This window comes from Dasypus novemcinctus, chromosome 25, assembly GCF_030445035.2.
Source record: "Dasypus novemcinctus isolate mDasNov1 chromosome 25, mDasNov1.1.hap2, whole genome shotgun sequence".
Taxonomy (NCBI): Eukaryota; Metazoa; Chordata; class Mammalia; order Cingulata; family Dasypodidae; genus Dasypus; species Dasypus novemcinctus.
The window spans coordinates 20,573,639-20,596,510 of NC_080697.1; the positions used below are offsets into that span (position 1 = coordinate 20,573,639).

General features: G+C 43.4%; 1 protein-coding gene across 1 annotated transcript in view; it reads left to right on the forward strand.

Moving 5' to 3' along the window:
* The window catches only part of ALK (ALK receptor tyrosine kinase), a 769,970-nt gene that overhangs the window by 188,721 nt on the left and 558,377 nt on the right, over nucleotides 1-22,872 (forward strand). Inside the window, exon 2 of the mRNA XM_004452341.3 lies at nucleotides 19,683-19,799. Coding sequence (XP_004452398.2) covers nucleotides 19,683-19,799 — 117 coding nt within the window. The remainder of the gene's footprint in view (nucleotides 1-19,682; nucleotides 19,800-22,872) is intronic.

Sequence of the window (22,872 nt, forward strand, 5' to 3'; positions counted from 1 at the left end):
ATAATAAGGATATCAGTATTTGCTTCATAGGGTTGTTGTGATTATAAATAAAACAATGCATATTAGACCCTGAGTAGAAAGTCTTACACATGGGAACCACTCATTGTTAGTCATTATTACATTATTATAAATAATATTACATTTATAATTATAATACACCTGCAATAAGAACAAGGCCTAGAGTAGCATTGTGCCTGGGGGTTTCCTCCTGACAGCCTGCATGTTACTCAAATGTGGCCACTCTCACAGCCAAACTCAGTGTGTAGATGCAATGCATTCCCCCCAGCGTGGGACATGACACCCGGGGATGAGCCTCCCTGGCACCGAGGGATCACTACCACATACCAGCTGAAGAAGCAACTAGAAAATGACCTTGAATTAAAGATTCAATGTGGAACAGCAGAATATACCTATCTACATATAATGACATGACTTCGGGAAGCTGTTTGACCTAATGTAAGGGGGAAATGGAAAGGAGAAATGAGATTATAAGGCTGTGAGTCTCTAAAAAAGAGTCTGGAGGTTGTCAGAAGGAATACCCCTATGTACAACTGAACAGAGTCTAAGAGACAGATAAGGTAGATACAACCCCAGGTATTGGTTCTTTTGAGGGATAAAGAGACCCACGGGTTCTATGGTCATGGCAGAAGGGGTTCACTGCCATGACAGATAGCCCTTCTTTGGAGCTGGTGTTTCTGCGTGATGGAATTGGACTCAGAGGGGATCTCTTTTCACAAGACTTGCATGCTACTTTATTGGAATTGTAGTCGGTGCTGGGTTTAAGATATATGTAGGGGATTCGAATCTCTGGACTGATAATATGACACCCAGGCCCAGAGCCTCAACAGACTTCAGCTCCTACACTTTGATTTATTGGACTTACTCCACTCAGCTAACATGGAGTTGAAGAAGGTCAACCACCACAACATGGAGCCTAGAGTGTCTACAACTGGAAGCGGGAGGAGTGCATCCAGTACCCATATGGAATCTAAGCCCTCACTTGACATAGATGTGCAATGGACACAACCAATCCAATGTCCACAGAGAAAATGTGGAATGGGTGTGGGAACGGTAGCCATGGTGGCTGCTGGGTGTGGGGAACGGGAGGAAGAGATGAGATGTGGAGGCGTTTTCGGGACGTGGAGTTGTCCTGGATAGTGCTTCACGGACAATTACGGGACATTATAGATCCCCCCAGGGCCCACTGGATGGAACGTGAGAGAGTCTGGGCTATGATGTGGACCATTGACTATGGGGTGCAGTGATGCTCAGAGATGAACTTACCAGGTGCAATGGATGTGTCATGATGATGGGAGAGAGTGTTGCTGTGGGGGGAGTGGGGGGCGGGGGCGGTGGGGTTGAATGGGACCTCATATTTTTCATAATGTAATTAAAAAAAATAAATAAATAAATAATTTAAAAAATTTATAATTATAGTCCTACCAAGAATGTAAATTGGTAGAGAAAATTGTCTATGCCATTGTCCCTCACCAGTATAGAATACAATTATTTTAAATATAGTTTCTAATATATGTAATAAATAAATATTTTCTAATTGGGTAAGTGAAAATATTTCCTTTGACCGTTGTTGCGGTTGAATTTTTGTCAAATATTTATGATTCATTTATATTACTCTATGTGAGAGAGAGAGAGAAAGGGAGAGGGGTAGTGGAAATAGAAAGAAAGAGGAGAGTTATCTATTTATGATCTGTACCCTTTTGTTTACAGAGGTCTTGGTTTTGTTGTTTTTGGTGGAGAGGGGTTGCTTTTTTGATATTCAGGATACTATTCTTAGTCTGACCATGTCTTATTCTTATAGAATGAGTTTTGTCTTCCTATGATCAATGTATGTTTCTAAAGACTTCCAAGTCATTTGACTGATCATCAGTTTTAGAATTTTGCCAGAGAGCATTGTTAATCTTATAAATCTATGGTCCCTGACTGACTTTCTTTTCTCCCACTAAAAAAGATCTGCAAAGTTAGTTAAGTTCTCATCTCTGGCACAACCTGAAATCTCCTTGGTTGCTCAGAGCTTCCAGACCATGATGGAGATTGTCTGCAACCCCTTTTATCTGAGTTTGAACAGGGGTGAGGGGTCATGAATATAAAGAACACAGATTATGCAATTGCAAAGTCAATGAATCTGGGACAGTGATCAGAAGGAAGTAGAAGCTTGGTCTCCAGGCTCCATGCCTTGAGTTCTCAGCTTGGTCACCTGATTTATGCTTTACTGTCTCCCAGACTGACAATTCCTGGCACTCTCTACCTTTGGTAAGTAGCAGAATTCCAAGTTCAGGCCATCTGCTGTTGGCCCCAGTGATGTGGACAATGGCCTGCCTGGGTCTGCCGGCCACATGACCAGCAGACGGTGCTCCCATTGCCACCTCTTCCTGAGACAGCACTTCCATTCCTCCTGTCACTGCCTGCCCAGCCCCGTAAAGCTGTTCCGTTCCAGGGGATATGTCAGGATTTCAGATCTTAGGTTATGTTCTCACTCATAAGGATCCCATGACTTTTCCCTGAAAGTTTAGACCTCAGATCTCTTTCTTCATGGCTAGGCCCAAATTTTGTCAAGTATTTCCTTTCTTTATTATTATAATAAATACAATATAAATTATATTTATGGTAACATAAATAACATTTACTGAACACTGTGTAAGATATTGTGCTGAGTGGTTCATGAGCACTCATGTAATCTTCATGGCAGGCATGTAAGTTTGGTTCTATTAAGTATTATTATTATCATGTCATAAATGAGGAAAGCAAAGCTTAGAGAAGTCAAATTGCTTGCCTGTCACAGGCAGTAGTAAGTGGTGGCACTGTGAATTAATTTCAGGTCAGCCTGACATTCAAGCCCATGATCTCAACTCCAGAATGATAACGTACCATCTGGGCCTCCCTGGCTGACCTTCTTTTCTCTCAATTTAGTTTATAGGCCCTGGGATAAAGCCCATGTCTATGCCACACATCTCTAAAAACAATGGCAATTCAAAGCCAGAGTGGCCTTCACTGCCATTTCATTCTGTTGGGGTGCTGCTGGAGTTTCTTCTCCCTGCCCCTGCCTCCGATTCCTGTGCAACCTCAGTGGAATGTTGGCTGGGTTACTCTTCTTTAGCGTAGTCCCCCTTGCAGCCTGAGGACTGCACCAGCCACTTGGTGTCTTTCTCTTTGGTGTCACACTCTCCTATTGGCTCTGCAAGTGAATCTCCTTCTACTCATTTTCTAGCTTCTTTCCTGCTCTCCTCACCAGGCAGCTTCCCATTATAATGCTCCTCTCTGTTGGAATTATATCCACTCCACTCCATGCACATTTGAGGGTCTGGGAGCTCCATGTCTTTAACTTTGGAGTCTCCCTAACAATCAGCCATTCGTACAAATGGCTTCTTCAAGTCTTTCCATCCCAAGGTTGACTTAACCCTTGATCTGCAGATGAGGACAGTAAAGAAGCTGTGGCTAGAAATTTTGGGGTCATGATAATCATTGCCCATTTCAGAGACTGAAACTCCAATGGACTTGGAAAAGTAACTTTTCCAGAACATTCATATTTCTGACTACAATAGCTTCTCAGTACTGGCAAATTTAAATAGTCATGATTTCTACTATTTGCGAGTGACCCCAGATTCTATAGGTTATAATAAATGGTCATTTAGCTGAGAGAAAAATTTGGAAGTCTACACAATTAGGCTGGGCGTGGTTGCAAGGCACATAGATGGTGAATGATTTCTTCTTTTCTGCCTAAGATGGCAGTGCATTTTTTGAAGGTAATGATGTGCTACACCAGTACTCATGAATGTGGGGATTCTAGAATATCTGGATGTATCCTGCACAAACATCAAGGGTTCACTATGTCCAAGATCTTGGGCAAAGTGACACCTCTCCTCCACTCCCACTGCCAATCTATTGTTAAGGATGAGCAATTAGCAGGGAATTGACTTCTCCATCCTACAAAACCTTTACAGTAATTGACAGAACCTTCCTAGACCTCAGGAGCACTTTCATACACAATTATAGGCGATACATGTAGGATTACCCAATTAGCCCATATTTCATTTACTTGCTCCAATTTTTTTAAAAAAATGCAAAGTCCCCACTCTTTCTCTTGGGCTGGATTGATGTAGGGCACATTGTCCTGGTGAAAATGGAAACCACTGGTTTGCATTTGGAAGAGCTGGAGAATTGGGGACATATTTTCATTTTCTATCCAGAGGTTTAATGAATGTTGTGTAGACACTGTCTGAGGTTGACCAACCTGAATCTAATATAATCTTTATTCAGCAGGCTTGAAGGTTTAGTTTCTTTTATACCTGATGCCAAGAGCCATCATGTCTCAGTGGTGCCCAGAATCTCCAATGACAGACCAGGCAAGTCTTGGGGAGATAGAGTGTCAATTGCAGAAAACGACTCTGTTATCTTGGAAGCCACTACTGAAGTCATTGCTGAAAACAATTTCTCAGAGTTTATGCTCAAACTTTTGAAGGCTCCTCCTGCCACCATGATTGAAGGGGCAAAGGAGGGAACCCAGCAGTTTTGGGTGGCAAGTGTCATCAGTCATGATGAGCTGCTAATTCTGATAAGACTTCTGATAAGACTGTATTATGATGACAGATGAGGTCATGTACTACGGTTAACTCAGTCATTTGTAATGATTACATTTTTGGCCATTCAATAACCATCCTGTGAAATTATTTTCTGAATTTCCCAGAGGAGAGAAAGGAGCTGAATTTTACCCCTGTTCTTTGGTGAAGCATCACAGCAGTTATAAATGCTGAAAAGGAACTTCTATGGCCTCATGGGCTCTTCCTTTAAGACCCTCACTCACCCAACCCACCCACTTTGGACAGTGTTGGATGCATCTACTCTTTTCCTGACTCTGACTTTTCACAGAATAAGCCCTAGGATTCTTCATGGCTGTCATCTTTATTGCAGTCTGGAGATGTTCCTGGGACAAGATGTGGGGTGACAGTACACTCCGTCACTACTTTCTGTGTGACAGTGGTCACATCTGTTGGCTCAGAGCTTCCTTCCTCAGCCTTGGTCACCATGGATGGCTACCATCTGTGTAGACACTGAACTAGTGAGGCCCTTGGGCCAGTTGATTCTAACCGAGGGTAGCCTTTTCTCTTCTCCCCAGTGAGCCTTACAAATATTGTCATGTTCTGCACGTGTCACAATGTGAAAAAGGTCGGGAAGCACTTAACCACTCTGGTTTTCAGTTTTCTCCTATGTAAGTTGGGATGTGTTTTATTTTATCTTTTTCCTTCTTATCTTACATGACTTTTGTGAGGATCAAATCCTTGACTGCACATGAAGGCTCTTTAAGAGCTACCTACTTTTGTGGGGTGTTCCACTGACCACAGATAGCTAAAACTCTGTCTCCAGCTTACCCTTATTGAGATAAGTTCCACTTTTCTTATCCCTCCCAAGTCAGAAAATCAATATGCTGCACCTACCATATAAGATCAAGTGCTGACACAGTACGTTTTCCACAGAGACTTTGCTGCTTATGACAGCTTCTCCCAGGCATGCACCAGAGCAGAAGGTCCTCACTCTTCTAGCTGCTGATGCTAAGGATACACACAACAGTGTATGGGCCTCCCACTGGCCTTGCATTCCTGTCCCAGCTGTCTTCTGAATCTCCACAAAGCTGCTAAAGACCAGTCTAAGAGCTTGTGCTGCCTTTCACTGCAGTCTCATGCCAAGGGCTGAGAACTTCTCAAGTTTCCATGGTTTCAGTGTCCTTGCTCCAGGTGTGGGCACCCCAGATGGTTCCAGAGGGTGACTTCTCTTCTTTCCATCCTGTAGACAGAGACCTCATGAGCAGAGAGGATCTCTCTCCTGCCCTGGTCCTCAGCAGGCATTGGAGTCAAATTCTATCTTGTTAAGTAAGTGAAAAGCAAACCACAAAATAATATGCCGTTAAATGTTGACACGAGCTTTCTGGATGGTAGGGATTTACTTTCTTCTTTAGACCTTCCTGATTTTTTTTTTTCTCATCTTCTACAGTGAACCTGAAAGTGCATTTTAAATGATATTTTTAAGATATGAACTCAAAATGGGCTGCAAGAAGGGCAAATAACAGCTCAGACATTCCTTCACACTTGCTGGCTCCAAATTACTGCCTCTCGTCTCAGAGCCTGGTGGTTTGGAGGGGGTGGAAGCCGGGAGGGAAGGGAAGGAGGCAGCAGTGTGGGCCATTGACTTTCCTCCTTGCAGATGCTGCTCTGGCAGCTAACTCCAGGGCTCTCATCTGCACAGTGGCAGCGTGACTTTCATGTTTTCCCCAAGGTGTTTTATGGCCTTTTTACAGTAGTGCTTTAAATAACTTCCTCCTGGTAACTTCCGAATAGTGAAAAATGTCAGATGATTCATTTCTCCCTCTGCACTTTCCTTCTCTTTGTTTCTTCTCAATACATTACTGTTAGTCTCTCACTGCCTCTTCCTTCACCTTCCTCCTCCTTTTTCCTCTGTCTTCCTGCTGCTCCTCTCCCTCTACCTAATTTTCTTTTTTTTTTTTTTCCTTTTCTTTTTTTTTTTATTGACTTTGTAATAATATTACATTAAAAATATATATGTGAGGTCCCATTCATCCCCTCCCCCCCCCTCCCTCTCCCCCCCCAACAACACTCGTTCCCATCATCATGACATATCCATCGGATTTGGTAAGTACATCTTTGGGCACATCTGCACCTCATAGACAATGGTCCACATCATGGTCCATACTCGCCTCCATTCCATCCAGTGGGCCCTGTGAGGATTTACAATGTCCAGTGATTACCTCTGAGGCACCATCCAGGGCAGCTCCATGACCCAAAGACGCCTCCACCTCTCATCTCTTCCTGCCTTTCCCCACACCCATCGTCCACCATGTCCACTTTTCCCAATCCAATGCCACCTCTTCTTTGTGGACATTGGATTGTCTACCTAATTTTCAAAGTCAAATAAAAGATGGTGTTGGGAAGAAAGGATTTGCTCACGTTGGCCTGGGCCATGGTGAGAGGAACACAGATATGTACAGGTTTATCTTTAGATGCTAAATGTCTGCAAGTGGGGGTCCAGGGTGGTTTTTATCCCTTCCCTTTTCCAGAGGATAATTCAGTTTTCAGAGCTGGAAAAACTGACTGATGTTCCTAAGGAATGACCTGCCCTCTTTGTAAGGCCACCCTGTCTGGTCAATCATCCTCCTTCCTTTTCTCTTACGTTGGGCATGTGGGCCAAGCCTCCCACAGTGTGGGGCCTGGGGTTCAGGAACCAGATATAGACTTTCACCTTGGCGTCTGTGTGGCTGGGCTTTGAGGGTCTAATCCTGGGGTCTTTCCTCCTCAGCACATCCCCCCATTAGGCTGCCAGGCCTCTGGCAAGTTTCACCAGAAATTTTTCAAGCATCCTTCCCTTGAACCAGTCAAGTACCCCATCTCCAGGTCGCAGGCCTCAGGACTGATGGTGTTGCCATGGAAACAGTGCAGGCTGAGCTGGTGGTCCTGAAGAGCCAGCTATCCCCACTGAAGGTGTGTTTCTGAGTTTTTTGTACTCAGTTAGAGGATGCTGCAGACATCTGCAAGTGGAGCGATCTCTTTCTGCCGTGTTTAATGCCATGTCCCTGTTCTCTGGGAGAATCAGCATCATCTCCCAGAGGCTCTGTGTTGGAGAAGTGACATTTCTGGTTGGTCTGTACATCAGGGCTTCCCTAACACAGCAGCTTTCTCAGTGGTGAATAAGGAGCAGGTGCTCGGACTGAGACAGACTTGGGCTCACAAAATACTGGTTTCTTCCTTCATTTCTTTTTCATCCCAGACTATTGTACACAGCAGTGATTGAGAGGATTCAAGAGCAAAAAGACATCTCTCCATATTTGTTCTTAGTCTTTCTTCCTTTTTCACCACCTTCTTGCCATCATTGGTCTCCTCCTTACCCTACTCTCTTTAACTAGTTAACTTTACTCACCTCCTTTAAGGCCTCAAACTCTGCATCAGTTTCTCAGGCAATCTTCCCCTGTCTTTAATGATAAAGTCAGACTCCTCTCTTATACATTTTCATAGAGCTGTAATTCTCTCCCTCACAGCACATCCCAATTTTGAGACCGTGAATGTTTGAGGGATTTTCAGACAGCTGCCTTCCACCCCACCAAACTCCAAGCACCTTAGACTGTCAGCGTTAGGAGAGTAGTGTTTAATTCTGCTCACTATTGCATATCAACTGCCAAGGGACGAGCTTGGCACATAGGAGACACTCAATAAATATTAATGGAATGAATTAATTAGTCTTGGCTCCGGGTTGGGCAATTGCTTAACCCCTCTGGGCCTCAGTTCTCTCACTAGAAAATGGGGATAATAATCTTCCATTCAGAACGTTGTGGAACTTAAATGGGACAATAGTTGTAAAGCACCTCTTATAAGGCCTGGGATGTATCCCCAAAATACTGGTTTCTTCCTTAGTTTCTTTTCCATCCCAGGGTATTGCACAAAGTGGTTGTTTTAAAGGTTTAAAGAGTCAAAGACATGTCTCCCTATTTGTTTTTCCCCCTCCTCCCTTATATCTTCTTACATGGTTGGGTGAGGCACAGAATACAGTGCAGAAGATCAGATTCCTGACTTGACTAACAAGGTGACCTCGCGTAAAGCATTGGCCTTTCCTGTGCTTCAGCTTCCCCGTATATATGATGGGAAGATGTGGCTAAATGGTTTTCACAGTCCCTCTGGACTCTCTCACTCTCTGAATCTCTGCATAAGGATGAAGAATGACATTGACTACTCTTGATCAAGTTCAAGATGAATGACCGCCAAAAGGTAATGCAGCATCAGAACAGGGAGAATCAAAGCAGGCTATTGGCCCATCTATTTTAATTTGGGCTGCATAATACAGGTGAAGAATGTTTTAAAATGGATCATCATGACAAAGCCCCTTAGTAACAGCACAAGGATTTCTAGTGGATCTTTCTTCAAAAGAGACTGAAGGGCTTTGTATATACTGTCTCATTAATTCTCTGAGCATCCCTAAAGTTGGATGGAAAGTATGATGAGTTCTGTTTTATATGCAGAGAAACAAAGTCTCAAAAAGGTTAAGTAGCTTGCCCAAGGTCACACAGAAACATCGTTGTTCCCAGAAACCTAGATCTTGGTCTAGCAGGCCTCTTAAAGCATTCTACTTCAACTCTCTGGAAATGAGTCCAACCATGAGTAAAAGGTCTTTGTTCTGAGCAGTGTGGTATTTGGACTTGTGGCTTCCTGGAGGATAGTCTCTTTTCCCTTAAAAGAAAGAAGTGACAAATAACGAGGCACTTAGAGGGCCAGATGTGGTAGAAAGTGTTCCGTCCTTCTCCCTCCCTCCACCTCAAGCATCCTTCCCCTAGACCAGCCAAGGCCTAGGCATCAGACCTAATGTTGTTGCAATAGACATAGTGCTGGCTGAGCCTGAGGTCCTGAAGAGCCCGCTTCCTTAACTGAAGGTATGTGTGTGTTGGTCATCTTCCTGGTTGACCTGAAGGAAGTCTGTCATCCCTAGTTAGAGAATGCTACAGACATATGCAAGCAGAGCAATCTCTTTCTTCTTGTTTAATTCAATATCCCTGTTCTCTAGGGGAATCAACATCATCTCTAAAGGTTCTGTGTCAGAGAGGGGCATTGCTGGTGGGTTCATATCTCAGTATTCTACAGCTGTTTGTCCTATCCCTATTTATTCCACCTTGGGCAGGGCAATTGTGTATTCTGAACCCCGGTCTTTTCATCTGTCATGGTGGTTAACTAATAGGATTATTGTGAAGATTGCAAGTATTGATGGCTCTGAAAGCCATCGGTGAGCCATAGATCTTTTATGTTCTCTTCTCTTGAGAAAGCAGGTCATGTTTTCTCCCAGGGCACTGTGTGATCTCAAGGGTCACCTTGGTAACTGTGGCTTCATAACTTGAGACATCAGGTCAAGAGAAGAGCCAGTTGTCCCCGGGAAGTTTGAACTTCATGTCCAAAATACTCAGAAACTACTGGGCCTGCTGGTGGGTGAATGTCTCTATGAGTACTCTCTCGCTCCAAAAGAGAATGGCCTTTTGTTGATAGACTTGGTTCTCTAGGCAGCTCGGGCTTTGTGTCACTTTCAGTACATTAATTATTTAGTGCCTGGTAAAGCTCTCTGAGATCACAAGATGAAAGGCCTGTTGGCAGTTCAAAGTCTTTATTTTGATTATTATTCTAGTCAACATGTTTTGAGGGGAGAAAATAGGCTTGAGATCATAGTGAAGTAAATTTCATAAAGAGCAGAGAACACACAAGCCACAGAAATAGACTCCAAACAGATAGTCATGTTGACCTGCTAATGGAAGTGTTGAGGCTGGGTGGGGGTGGGGTGGGGGAATGGAGGGGTTAGGAGAGTATTAAGAATAAGTTTGCCTGGAGAGCAAGCCCCTCTGCACTCATTGCTCTCTTGGGTTAGTAGAAATGCTCATTCGTTTTCTGCAGCCCCATAGCTTGCTACCACAGGCCAGTCAGTCCACCCTGCAAGCAGAGCCTATGGCAGGTAGGCAGGCCTGATACTGAAGCAGGGATTCCATGGCCAGAGAAGACACTTTCAGGGCTCACAGTCCACAGGAGCAGCTTGCTTGGGGCACTGAGGCCATCTCTAGGTGGGTTAAAATGTAGTGACTTGGGATGATCCAAGAAAGACACAAATTCTGAAGGGGAGACATCAGCTCTCACATTCCCTTCATTCATCATCTGGCTTCTGGTCCCTCCATAATCATGGTACCTACCCCAAATGATGGATTAGGTCTATGCCTGACCCTGTAAGCATGTCCTACATGAGAGTGAACAACAGCCTCATGGAAAGTCTTTCTTAATTTCTTTTAAGTCTGTAAGTCAAAAATATTTCAGCATAAGCAGTAACCTGAAGCTTGAGATTTATGAGTAAAGTTAATATACTATTATGAACCCCAACGTAGACTGAAAACCATATTTGATGAATTGCCAAAATGCCACTCTCCTAAGTGGCAATAAGCCAGAGGTGATTAAGGAGGTTGGATGGCCCATCCCAGTTCAGGTTCTTTTGGGCCCACTCTGAATCCCAGCTCAAGGGCTTTGACTGGGCTCTGGCTTGAGAATGAAAACGGACTTCTGGGGAGGAGGAGTTTGGTTTGGGCCTTTAAAAAAGGGTGGGATTTAGAATTAGGGATGGGGTAGGTAAGAACATTCTAGGCAGATATTAGTTTAGGCAAAGATTTGGGGACCACAGGACATGAAAGGGATCTGAGTGGGAAATAAATCCGAAAAAAGTAAGTAGTGGCCAGATTGTGAGGCCTCCAAATGTACACATTTTAGCAATTTCTGCTGTGATCTGTTGTAATTCCCGTTTTAGTGTGTCTCTCGTATATACTGCAGGTAGCTAACTCCCCAAGGGCAGGACCCTGCTAACAGTTTCCTCTGTAGTACCCTCCATCTTCCTTAAAGCCCATGCTATGGGGAGTAGTGCCTGAATTTCTCCACTGAGAGGTGTTTTCCATCCTTGAGATGGCTGACTCTGTAGTTAGTTAGCCACAGGTCCTTTTGAGGTTGGCAAGAAGCAAGAAACATGTGTTGCAATTATGACTTTCAACTGTACAAGAGAATATTATAGGACATACTAATTTTGCCTTCAGGATTTGAGCTAAGAGAGAACACAATCACGGCAAGTTGGGAGTGGGGGTTAGAGAAAGGTGAAGTAGAGTGGGGGCTGTTTAATTCCATTCAGATTCCTCCCTGGAACTCTCTGAATGAATGAGCCATCTGGAAAGAAATGTGAAAGCAGACTATGGAGAACCAAATATGAGTGAACTGGAGGGGACCTTAGAGAACAGCTAGTTCAACCCCTTCTTTTCTCAGGCCCACCCATAGTGTGCGGAAGTCTATGTGCTGAGGAGGATGTTTTCCCTCTCTAAAGGGCACATCTGTGAACTCGCTCTTTCATGTCTCTGAAAATCCCATCTCTGGTTTTCAGACTAAATTAGCCACCTATTACAACTTCAGCATCACTGCTAAACCCAGCCGTCATGTAAATTCACTGAGAACATGTCTCTTTGACTGAACAGGTGTGTGCTTAGCCCAGTGAATATGGAAACCATTTCCCTCTGGCTGCCAATCTCCAACAGGGGCCTGCCCTGTGTGCCCACCCTGCTGGGTCTGTTCACCACCGCTTGACATCTGGAGAACTATTTGGTCACGTTAAGCTTTGCTTTGTGTGACACAAAATCATTGTAAAAATAATGCATTATTAAGTATGTTTTCAAATAAGGGGGAAAAAACTAGCAGGCTGTCACTGATTGCTTTATTGTTGGAAGGAAAATAAATAAGTAAACCATGTACAAGACAAGGAAGGAGCAGTTCTGAGGAGTGCTGAGGATAGAGGCATTTATTACCTTTTATTGATGAAGGCTTGTAGAACATGCTTGCCAGTGAATCCAGGGCATTCGTGCAAATAACCATTGCACACACATAGCTCTTTATTATTTCTTCTGCCACAAGTGTGATGTATTCATTATATTATGCACATTGGTTTAGGATTAGCACAGTGAAAGACACAGTGAAGTATGTACGGTGTTGGACTAGAAATGGAGATATTGCCAATGGCTGAAAATTTGGTAGTCTAGATCATGGACAGTTGGTAAAGTCAATAATTAATTAGGGAATAATAGAGCAGCAGCTTTTTGGGGCCAGTTTTGATTTCTGGGCTTGCATTTATTGCTACAAGATCCCTTGGATCTAGGAAAAGAATCAGGAGTCCCATTCACTGAAGGCCATAAAACAGAAATGGAAGCAGGAAACTTCCAAATGCTATGTCTGATATTCAGAATACATCACACATAAAAAAACAAACAAACAAAAACCTCAAAACAGAATACATCACACACACTTTGTCTCATCTGGTCCTGACAAAACCCTGAGAGTTGGTAGAGTATGCATTATTCTTACTCATCCTTCTAAGAAAATTGAGGTTCTGCAGAGTGTGATTAGCTTGAAGTTCTTTGGCTAAAAGCCACCAGAGCTAAAAATGTTCTCTACAGCTCTGGCGTTGTCTATTTGACAAATATTTATTAAGTGCTAACTATGTGCCAAGCATGGGAACATAGCAGTGACAAGTGCAAGAAGAGTGCAATAATCAAATTATATTTAATATACATACTTACATATACACATGCATATATGTACTCAAAAGAAATAAAAGGCAGGATAAAGGGCCCAAGAGTGGCTGATGGGCAGTGCTATTTCTGATGAGGTGGTAAGGGAAGTTTTTTCTGAGACGTGACATTTGGGCAGAGACTCAGATAGAGGGAGGGAATGGCCATATGCCTCTGGGGGTGAGGAGAACGTTCCATGTGGAGAGAGCGCTTTGTGTGAAGGCACTGAGATGAGAGTATGCTCCGGCAAGCTCCAGGAAGAGCAAGGAGGTCTGTGTGGCTGGAGCCAAGAGAAAAATGGTTGGGTATGAGGTCAGAGAGATAAGCTCAGTTCAGATCTGACAGAATGTTCGAGGACTTGGACATGGCAAGGCCTTTGACAGCCGTCTCAGTGCTAAAGGCTCAGCCTGGCTGCTGCGTGGAGATAGACTGATGGGGAACAGTAGAAGCAGGGAGACCAGAGGGAGCTAATTATGGTGGTCAAGATGATATTGATGGAAGAAAAGGTGAGAAAGGGAGATAGTTCAGGTAGGGCCAATAAAATTTGTTGATGAATTGACATGGGGCAGTCCTTGGTTTTCACCCAAGCAACTGGATGAATATTGTTATCACTTTCTGAAATGTGGAACACTTCAGGTTTAGGTAGAGGGAACTCAAGTATTTGTGTTTGCATGTGTTAAGTTTGAGGTGTCTATTAGGCAATAAAATGCAGATTTCAAAGAAGCAGTTGGATAGAGTCTTATATTCTCAGGAGAGTCTAGGCCTAGAAATAGACATTTAGCAGCATTGGTAGATAGAAAGTATTTAAAGCTATAACACCGGAGCAGATCAATGAGGGAGTGAGTTTAGATGGAGGAGAGAATAAGTCCAAGCTTCCCAACAAAAATATAAAACAAAGACTCCCCAGAATTAAAATAATAATAATAAGGTAAGCTTATTTACATGTCAGGCAGGGAACATCTGTGAAGAGATTCACTGAGTAGTTCTCTAAGAAAGAAAAGTCAGAGTTTTTTAAGCCTTAGGGAGAAGTTTACAAGGTGGCTAGCCTCATGCAGAATTGAAAATGGCACTTTGGATAGAGAAGAGTGCTCTATCTGTACATGCTTGGTTAAAACAAGTTCCCTTGTTCACGAATCAGGAAAGTCTTCAGTTAGGTTCAGGAAGGGTCTTGTGTCCTGGGGCCATTTGAATTCATGACCATTGATCATCTTTACCAGGCTAGAACCTCTGAGATGAAGCACAGGATTCAGCTGTGAAATCTCCTAGGCAAGTTTCTGCTGGAAACTGAAGAATTTCTCCTTTGTACGTTCTGAAAAATTGGGAAGCTCAGCAAACAGAAAAGAGGACCTGCTACTGGAGTAGGAGGCTACCAAGGATTGTGTAGTAACCAAGAGGTGTGGAAAGGTTCCAAGAAGCAGGAGGGGTCAGCTGGGTGGGATCCTGCTGAGCTAGTAACATAAGGATGGGGACTTGTCCATTGTATCTGCAACTTGGGAGTCATTGGTGACACTGAGAAGTGTGGTTCCAACGAACAGTAAAGACCTGATTTTACTGAGTTTTAAGAGGAAGTGGGAGGTGAGAAAGTAGAGACAGGTGCACAGACAAGTCCTTTAAGAGACTTTGCTGTAAAGGAGAGAAGAAGAATGGGACAATGTCCAAAGAAGAATGGGAACTTCAAGGAAGTCTTTGTTTTTAAGATGCGATATCTTTGCTGCAGATGAAAAATTGCTGAGAGTAAAAAGGAACAACTGTAAGAGCAAACATTTGAGAGGGGATGAGATTAGAGATAGAGAGGCTGGCACTACCCAAGATTAAGGACGGCTCATGCATTACAATAGGAGAGGGGTAGAGTAGATAGGTACTGATAGCCTGCAGAGTTGCTCTTATTTTCTCAATGAAACAAGAAAACAAGGTCATTAGCTGAGAATGTGGCAGAATGTGGGGGAATTGGAGGTTTGAGGAGTAGGAGATACTGTGCAGTAGTCTTGCTGGAGAGGGGGAGGGTGAATTGAGCAGTTGGGAAATGCAGTAAAATAGCTGGGCAGTCCTAAAGGTCCCCTTGAGGTTTGTGGTCATGAATTTAAAGTGAGACTTGTCAGCATTGTTGGTATTTTTTCCCCAGCCACATTCAATTACTAGAGTAGAAAGGCAGAGAATTGGCTAAAACCACTGGAAGTTTCTTCGGAACAATTTTGAAAGGGTAAAGAGGCAAAGGTGTTGAGGTTGCATGCAGGGAAATGATTACTGTGATGGACCCTGGATTCTGAGCTGTAGGCATGTGGGGGTGATGCACAATGAAAAAATAGTAGCATCAAGAGGTTAGGAGTTTCACTGTACATTTACATCCTGTGACATCTGGAAAGTACTCAGTGTATCACAAGAAAAAAACAAAACAACAGTCTTGCTTATAGCCAATCTACAATGCCCTCAGTCCAGAGTGCAAGTGGTCTGCCCAGGAGTCTTTCAACCATCACTAATCTGCCCACTCAGGCACCTGGCAGCTCCTCCTCTCCTGCCCCATCTCCTTTCCTTTCTTCCCCTCTTCACCCTGCTTAAGCCAGCAGGTCTTAATTCATACTTTTGTCTTATAAACCCATATTATTTTGATGCAGTAGTCAAGATGGTATCCAGCCCATTTCACCCTGGATCCTCACATTTTCAGAATAGAGCATTAAAAAGGCCAATCTTTCTCTCACTTAAATGGATTGCTTCTCAAGGTATGGCTTTTATTTTTGCTAGAAAATCCCCTTCCTACAGGAATGATTGATGGGAAGGGATAAGGATTGTGAAAGATACAGAGAACTTCTTCACTCTGCACTTGTTAAATTTGGAAGTACTTTCTTTTTTGCATTCTAAATTTCCTGCATATTCTAATGAGCTTGGACTTGAACTTACTTCTGTCCCATTGCTTCAGGTTTAAACTACTTTCTTCATATAGGCTGTATTTTTCTTGGTCTCTATCTTTCCAGGTGATGAGGCCCAACCTTTTGGTTGACCATCTTTGGGCTTGTAGCTCTCAGCCAGCTAATTGCTGTACCCCCCGCCTCTGGGAACTAGGTTGGGATGCAGGTCAGCCCAGCCCTCTTGGTAGAATGCTAGAGGTTTCTGTAAAGGCAGAATAAAACATTCTTGTTTCTTTCCAGTACCTAAGTTAGAAGACGCCCACCAATTTATTGGCATTTTTGGATACAAAATACTTGAAGCTTATGTCTTCAAGGCCGATCTTTGCTGAGTCCTGACTCAGTCCTCAAAGCCCTTCCTTTTGAATGGTTTCAATTTTTTATCCCTGAATATATTACCTGGCCCTCATCCATATTAAAAGTCATCTGCCATTGTGTGCCCACTCAGAGCTTCATAAGTGCTTCCGGAAGTCTCGACCCATCAGCTTGGTGCCTCACATCCAGGAACAAGTTGTGCCCAAACTGTAAGGTTAAGAAAAAATAACATCACGTGGAAACAGGGAAGTACAGCCTTCTGCTGTCACTTCAGAATTACTTAAAATTTGAGCTAAGCAATGACTCAGACATAAAGATGCCAATTTATAGTCCCACGGGGCTCATTGCAGGGAGTTGGTCGTCAGAGTCATCCTAGGCCCTTGACATGATGCTGCATTCTGGAGCATAATTGCTCGTTATCTCTGACCTCAGCCGTTGCCATGTGGGGGTCCTGCCAGGCCCTGTGGAGAGCACAGGACCACACTATCCTACTTGGAGATCCACGTAGGGTGGTAGAAGGAGCATGGGCTTCAGTGTTAGACTGACCTTATCTGTTGACTTTCTGATCTCCTGCCTACTGGCTATGTGGCCTCATTCAGTATATTTCACCTCTCTCAGACTCATTTTCCTCAGCTGCAAAATGAGGACAAATAATAGTAATTCTGTTTTTTAAAATTCATCTAACTTTTATATGAAAATTTAATGATCTATACACATAACGAATTCAAAAGTTGTATTATAGTTGTGAAAGCTGCAGGTTTATATATTTCTATATTTTACATTTATGTCCATTAAAATACCAAAGCCTGACAGAATGATGCACCGGGAAAATGAAGAAGGACCTCTAGGGCATTTATTCCTAAGGTTGTTGTAAGAACTAAATGAAATTATGCATTCAAAGTGTATCACATAGTGGCACATATATGTCCTATACATATCAATTTTAACAATTCTAATAAACTCAACTTGGCCCCTAAGTAGACCTGTGTGACTCTGGACTTCACTGCTCTGAGCCTCTCTGCCCATCTGTAAAACAGAGCTGATTTGAGGGGGAAATGAGATGGCTTCTCCCTGAAAGTAACAATCATGGCTCCTGGCACCTTACAGCACGGCATCTCCTCTGCACCGTTTTGTAGAAATGCTAACAGAATGGATCTGGACACTAACCAATTCACTTCTGGTTTCTTGGGATCAGACATGGGAGAAAAGCTGAAAACACTTTCTAGGTACCCAGGAGCCAACACTTTGACTCATTTTTGGAAGGCAGAGATAAGAATGTTTCTTTTTTTGTGTGTATGTGTGTTTATTTTTTGAGCATTTTTTATTGTATTTTTTGAAGCTACATAGATCACAAAAAATGCTACATTAAAAAATATAAGAGGTTCCCATATGCCCCCCACTCACCCCCCCCCCCCCCACTCCTCCCACATCAACAACTTCTTTCATCATTGTGCCATATTCATCGCATTTGGTGAATACATTTTGGAGCACTGCTGCACCGCACGGATTATAGTTTACATTGTAGTTTACACTCTCCCCCAGTCCATTCTTTGGGTTATGGCAGGATATATAATGTCCAACATCTGTTTCTGCAATATCATTCAGGACAACTCCAAGTCCCAAAAATGTCCCCACACCACGTCTCTTCTTCCCTCTCCCTGCCCTCAGCAACTACTGTGGCCACTTTCTCTACATCAATGCTACAGTTTCTTCCATTACTAGTCACAGTAGTTCTATAGTAGAATACCAGTAAGTCCATTCTAATCCATATTTTATTCTTCCATCCTGTGGACCCTGGGATGGTGATGTCCACTCCACCTCTATAATGAGAGGGGACTTAGATCCTACTTGGTTGATGGATGAGATTCTCCTGCTTGCAGTTGTAGGCACTCTTGGTTCCCTATTGTGGTGGTTTAGGAGAAGACTGTAAAATGCCCACCCTGTTGTAGTTGCAATTGGTACATGGTCCTGCGGTCAGCTTTACCCAAGTACAGCAACTGCAGATACAACATAAGAGATGCCTGGAAACAACAGGGCAGTGATTTACTTAAAGTTTATGATGTGGGATTGCTATAGAAGGGACTAGGGCCTAGAGGACTGGGTGTGGAGTGATGTGGAAGAAACCATAAAGCAGATAACTAGAAAAATGCTGCTGCCGCTGCTTTTTCTTCTTTCTCTTATTCTGTCTCCTCTTCCTCTTTACCAAGTCACTCCAGGTTGAACAGTGACTGTTATAGTAGCAAACCAGCCCACTCACTGTAGAAAATGGCCTTTCAGTAAACCTAGTTCAGTTTCTGATTCCATCACTTGCCCCTCTGAGCCTCAGTTGTTGCATCTGTAAAATAGGATGGTAATATCTACCCTAGAGAGTCACTTGACTATCTTGGAGATTTGCTGGGAAAAGAGCCCAGCCCGGCACCTGGATGCTGCAGAAGAAATTAAAGCTTTATTCCTTCCCACCTTCTCACATTCACTCTTGGTACACATCTATCTATTAAACAGAACTGATTGTTAAACTCTTTCTTCTTTAACAGAAAATGCTTTGCCTGCCATAAAACATTAGCAAATAGTGATTGAGTTGGGGATTTTCTGGGGAGAACTGAGTAAGAGCTTGCAGTGTGTTTTCATTTGATTTGTAGATACCTTGTAATTACTTTCCACCACACAAAACCCACTTGAGGTACTGTTAAGGAAAGGAATAATGCTGCTTTGGCTGCTTTTTTCTCAACCTTTCTTTCTCTCATGCAAATCAGAATCATTAATCCTTTGCAGCTCTCTGGCCTTTTGGCTATGGGAAAACCTGTAGTCACCTATCTTTTTTTTTTTTTTTTTCCATTCCCCTGAAAACAACATAATTGTCAAGGACTCATAACTTGTGAGTGCAATTTCAGCCCTCACATTGATAAGGCAATAACCCAAGCAAACAACATTAGATGAAGTTACAAGTCTGAACATAAAGTAAGATGGAAGCATTATTTGACGAGTTGAATTGAAGTTCTCTATAAAGTTGCACAAATTCTTATGGGCAGAATATACTTTGCAAAGTGCTATTAGACCAAGCCATGAAGTAACTTTGTTTCTAGTTCATCTCCCAGACATCTCCCAAGACGTGGCCTTGGTAATAACATTCGGACTTCTTAGATCTGACTAACCTTGGTAGAAAATGTGCATCAAGGTCCTGAGGTCAATCTATTAGTGGTCCAGTCTCATTTTCCTTCTCTTTTTAGCAGATGTCATGAAAGCACCTTAAGAACTTTCTTTATAATGGATATCGAGTGACAGCTAAAACAACATATCCTAAGCACAGTACTCTTTTTTTTTTTTTTAATGTCCAGGTCACAGCTACTTGGAGTCACCAACAAACATGCCTTCTTCTCCTGATTCTTTTGTGTGGAATCTGACCTGGATAATGAAAGATTCCTTCCCTTTCTTATCTCACCGTAGCAGATATGGTAAGTGTGGTTTTTTATTGTTATTTGGGATGCACCGTGTCCTTTTCAAAATTATGAAAGCTGTGGTTTCAGTTTGTGATTCATGACTGTCCAGGGATCCTTCAGTCCCTATACAAGGAGGAAGTCTTTCTGTGTCCTCTGACTCCCCACAGCACTCCAACCAGACCTGTAAGCTGGAGGAGGCCAAGGGCTTTGTTGCTGCCACAACCCGTCCCCCCATGGTGCGTGTTGTCCTGGCGTCACCTGGTCAACCAGGTGTAATGATTGCACTTTGACTGTGGCTCCCTATGTAGAGAGTTCTAACCTCAAAGTGATTCTAATGATGATGATCTCTTGAGAGGGTTTTTTATGAGGGTCACAGGTCTCCCATGTCCTCTCAGGTGAATGTGTTCTGAGTTATTATTTCAGCTCATTTGATTCTTATAACAACTTTGGAGGTAGGGAGGCCAGGTTTCATCCCGTTTTCAAGATGTAGAAACTGAACTTTTAAGATCACAGAGAGCACTTTCCAACAACAAAGCCAGGATTCTTCCTTTAAGCCCCTTTTCTCCCAGCCTTTTTCTACTCAACTTATTAGAATCATGTTCCCATTTATCTGGTATAGAATTCCACACTTCAGGGCTAATCCTAACAACTCATAGAGGCTGGGCCTCTGCAGAGGCAAGAGCAGGTATGGTGGGGTACTGATGCTTTCCAGGTGGACATCTTTGTCTGCACTCCTCTAGAGTGAACCTCAGGAGGACAGGAACTGGGCATTGATCCCAGCAGGGCAGGTGGCCTAAGGAATTGTGGAAGGAGGAAGGAATACAGAAGGCCTCCAGGGATGGAACGCCCTCATCAGACCCAATTCAATTAAGTGTTTATGAACCCAGTCCAGCACTAAGTTCTAGATTCCCTTTGGGCATGTTTACCTCTTCCTGCTACTCAGCCTCTGCCCTTGGGCCTGAACTAGTTAAAATGCATCTAACCAAGACCTTACACACACTGTAGAGAAAAGCTCCCAATCCAAAACCTGCTATCTTTCATCCATATGCAGTTAGTCTTGGTTCAGATTGTGTACCTTTTATTTTAAACTTAAGCAATAAATACATCAAAAACCCTAGGGCACTTTAAGATTATGTATGCTTGGAATGTTTCCTGTTACTCCGAAGCATCACCAGTAGAAGGAGAAGATCAGTAGTTGTCAGGAGATTCCAGATAAGAATTACTTCTTGATTTTATTTAAGCCAGACACTGAGTATTATCTTATAAGGGCAAGTGTCTATAAATAATTGAAATGTGGCCCTTTGCAGCATCACTGCTCTGTAATCAGGTTTGTGATGCAACCTGTCTTTGGATAACATTTTTGAGTTTGATCTCAAAGTCATTCAGTATCTCCACAGCATAACAGCTGTTACAAAATGCAGGGTGTCCAAAAACAGGTGGGCCTACCTCCTGAATGCCTCATGGGTGACATATTTGCTCCTTGTGAAGCATCCTGAAAGAGGTTACAGGTTGAAAGGAGACAACCACAAAACTACGAGACCTTATTAAACTACTAAGCACTACTTGACCCTGATAAACCCACTTCTTCTCCCTGGGTTGCACTTTTTCTGGAAAATGAGGTTGTAGTGGAGTGCCTCCTTGGGGAAAAGGAGTATATCTGGATGATTTCCAAGTGTATTACTCAACCAAATTTTCCGATACAAAATATCAGAAATCAGTTGGTTTTATAAAGTGTGTTTATTTGGGGTAGGAGCTTACAGTTACCAGGCCATAAAGCATAAGTAACTTCTCTTACCAAAGTCTTTTGGCACACGTTGGAGCAAGATGGCTGCTGACAGGTTCAGTCTTCCTGGGTTTGTCTCTTCCCAGGGCTTGCTCCTCCTTCCTCATAACCAAGCTCCTCTGTGTGCTTACTTCCCTGGGCTTCAGCTCGAGACTCCAGCATCAAAAACTCCAACTCTGTCCTTTGCCATGTATGTTATCTCTGAGTCCCCACCCACCAAGGGGCAGGGACTCAACACCCTACTGATGTGGCCCAACCAAAGCCCTTATCATAATTTAATCACACCCAGGTACAGACCAGTTTGCAAACATAATCCAGTATCTATTTTGGGAATTCATGAACCATATGTCAAACTGCTACACCAAAGTCCCTTTTAAACTCTCCTTGTGACCTAGAATCCTCATGATTTCCCCCTTGGAGAGGAGAGGACCCAAACCATTGACCATGCTGAATGAGGATATCAAAGTCAACTCTTCTAGTGCTATTTATTTACATGGGCGAGAAGAGCTGATTCTTGCTTGGTGCATCATGGACTGAGGGCAAGGTAGTTTCAGAGCCTTTTCGTCTTCTACCAAATTGAGTTCACAAAGACTTCCCCCCACCCTTTGTGCCTGAACCTGTGCCTGATGCTAGGGGCCTTGCAAGTATAAGTAAGACCTCCCCCTTGCGCTCTCAGAGCTCTTAGGCTAGAGATATATGTCTATAGGTCGCCAACCCATGCCATGCATAATGCCTCTGTGGGCTGCCCTTGGGAGGCAGGGGTCAAGCACTTGCCCCTGTACCATCGCAGAGCAAGCTGAATTAAGCCCAAGACTCCTGTCCCCTTAAGGATGTTTGCGGGGCTCAACCCACCTGTCTTTAAGAACCAAAGAGCCATCAGGCTCGTGGGTGATAAATCCACACCTTTCAACGGCCGTGAAAGACATTTTAAGAAATGTTAACAACTTCATTAATTTTAAGGCCTCAAACTTAGGCAGAGAAATCAGACTGGAAAATTGCTGCCTGAAGGGATAGTTCTTCAGATAGGGAGAAGTAACCAAGCCTCAGCAAGTCTGTGCGGGACTTCAGTTCTGGAGCTTAGTCCTCACCTGTGTCCCATTAGGGAGAGGGGTGAGGGAGAGCCAAAGGGAGTCATGAGTAGGGATGAGCTGCCCGATTGCAGGCGTTGTGATGGACGATGGCTGGCCAGTCCCGTCCCGCAAGCTGTCCAGTCCTGAAATGAGCATGGCTTTCTTCTTACTAGTGTTTTATGAGAAGAGACGAGGTGGAGCGAGGCTAATAAGATTTACTCACCCCCAGCCTATA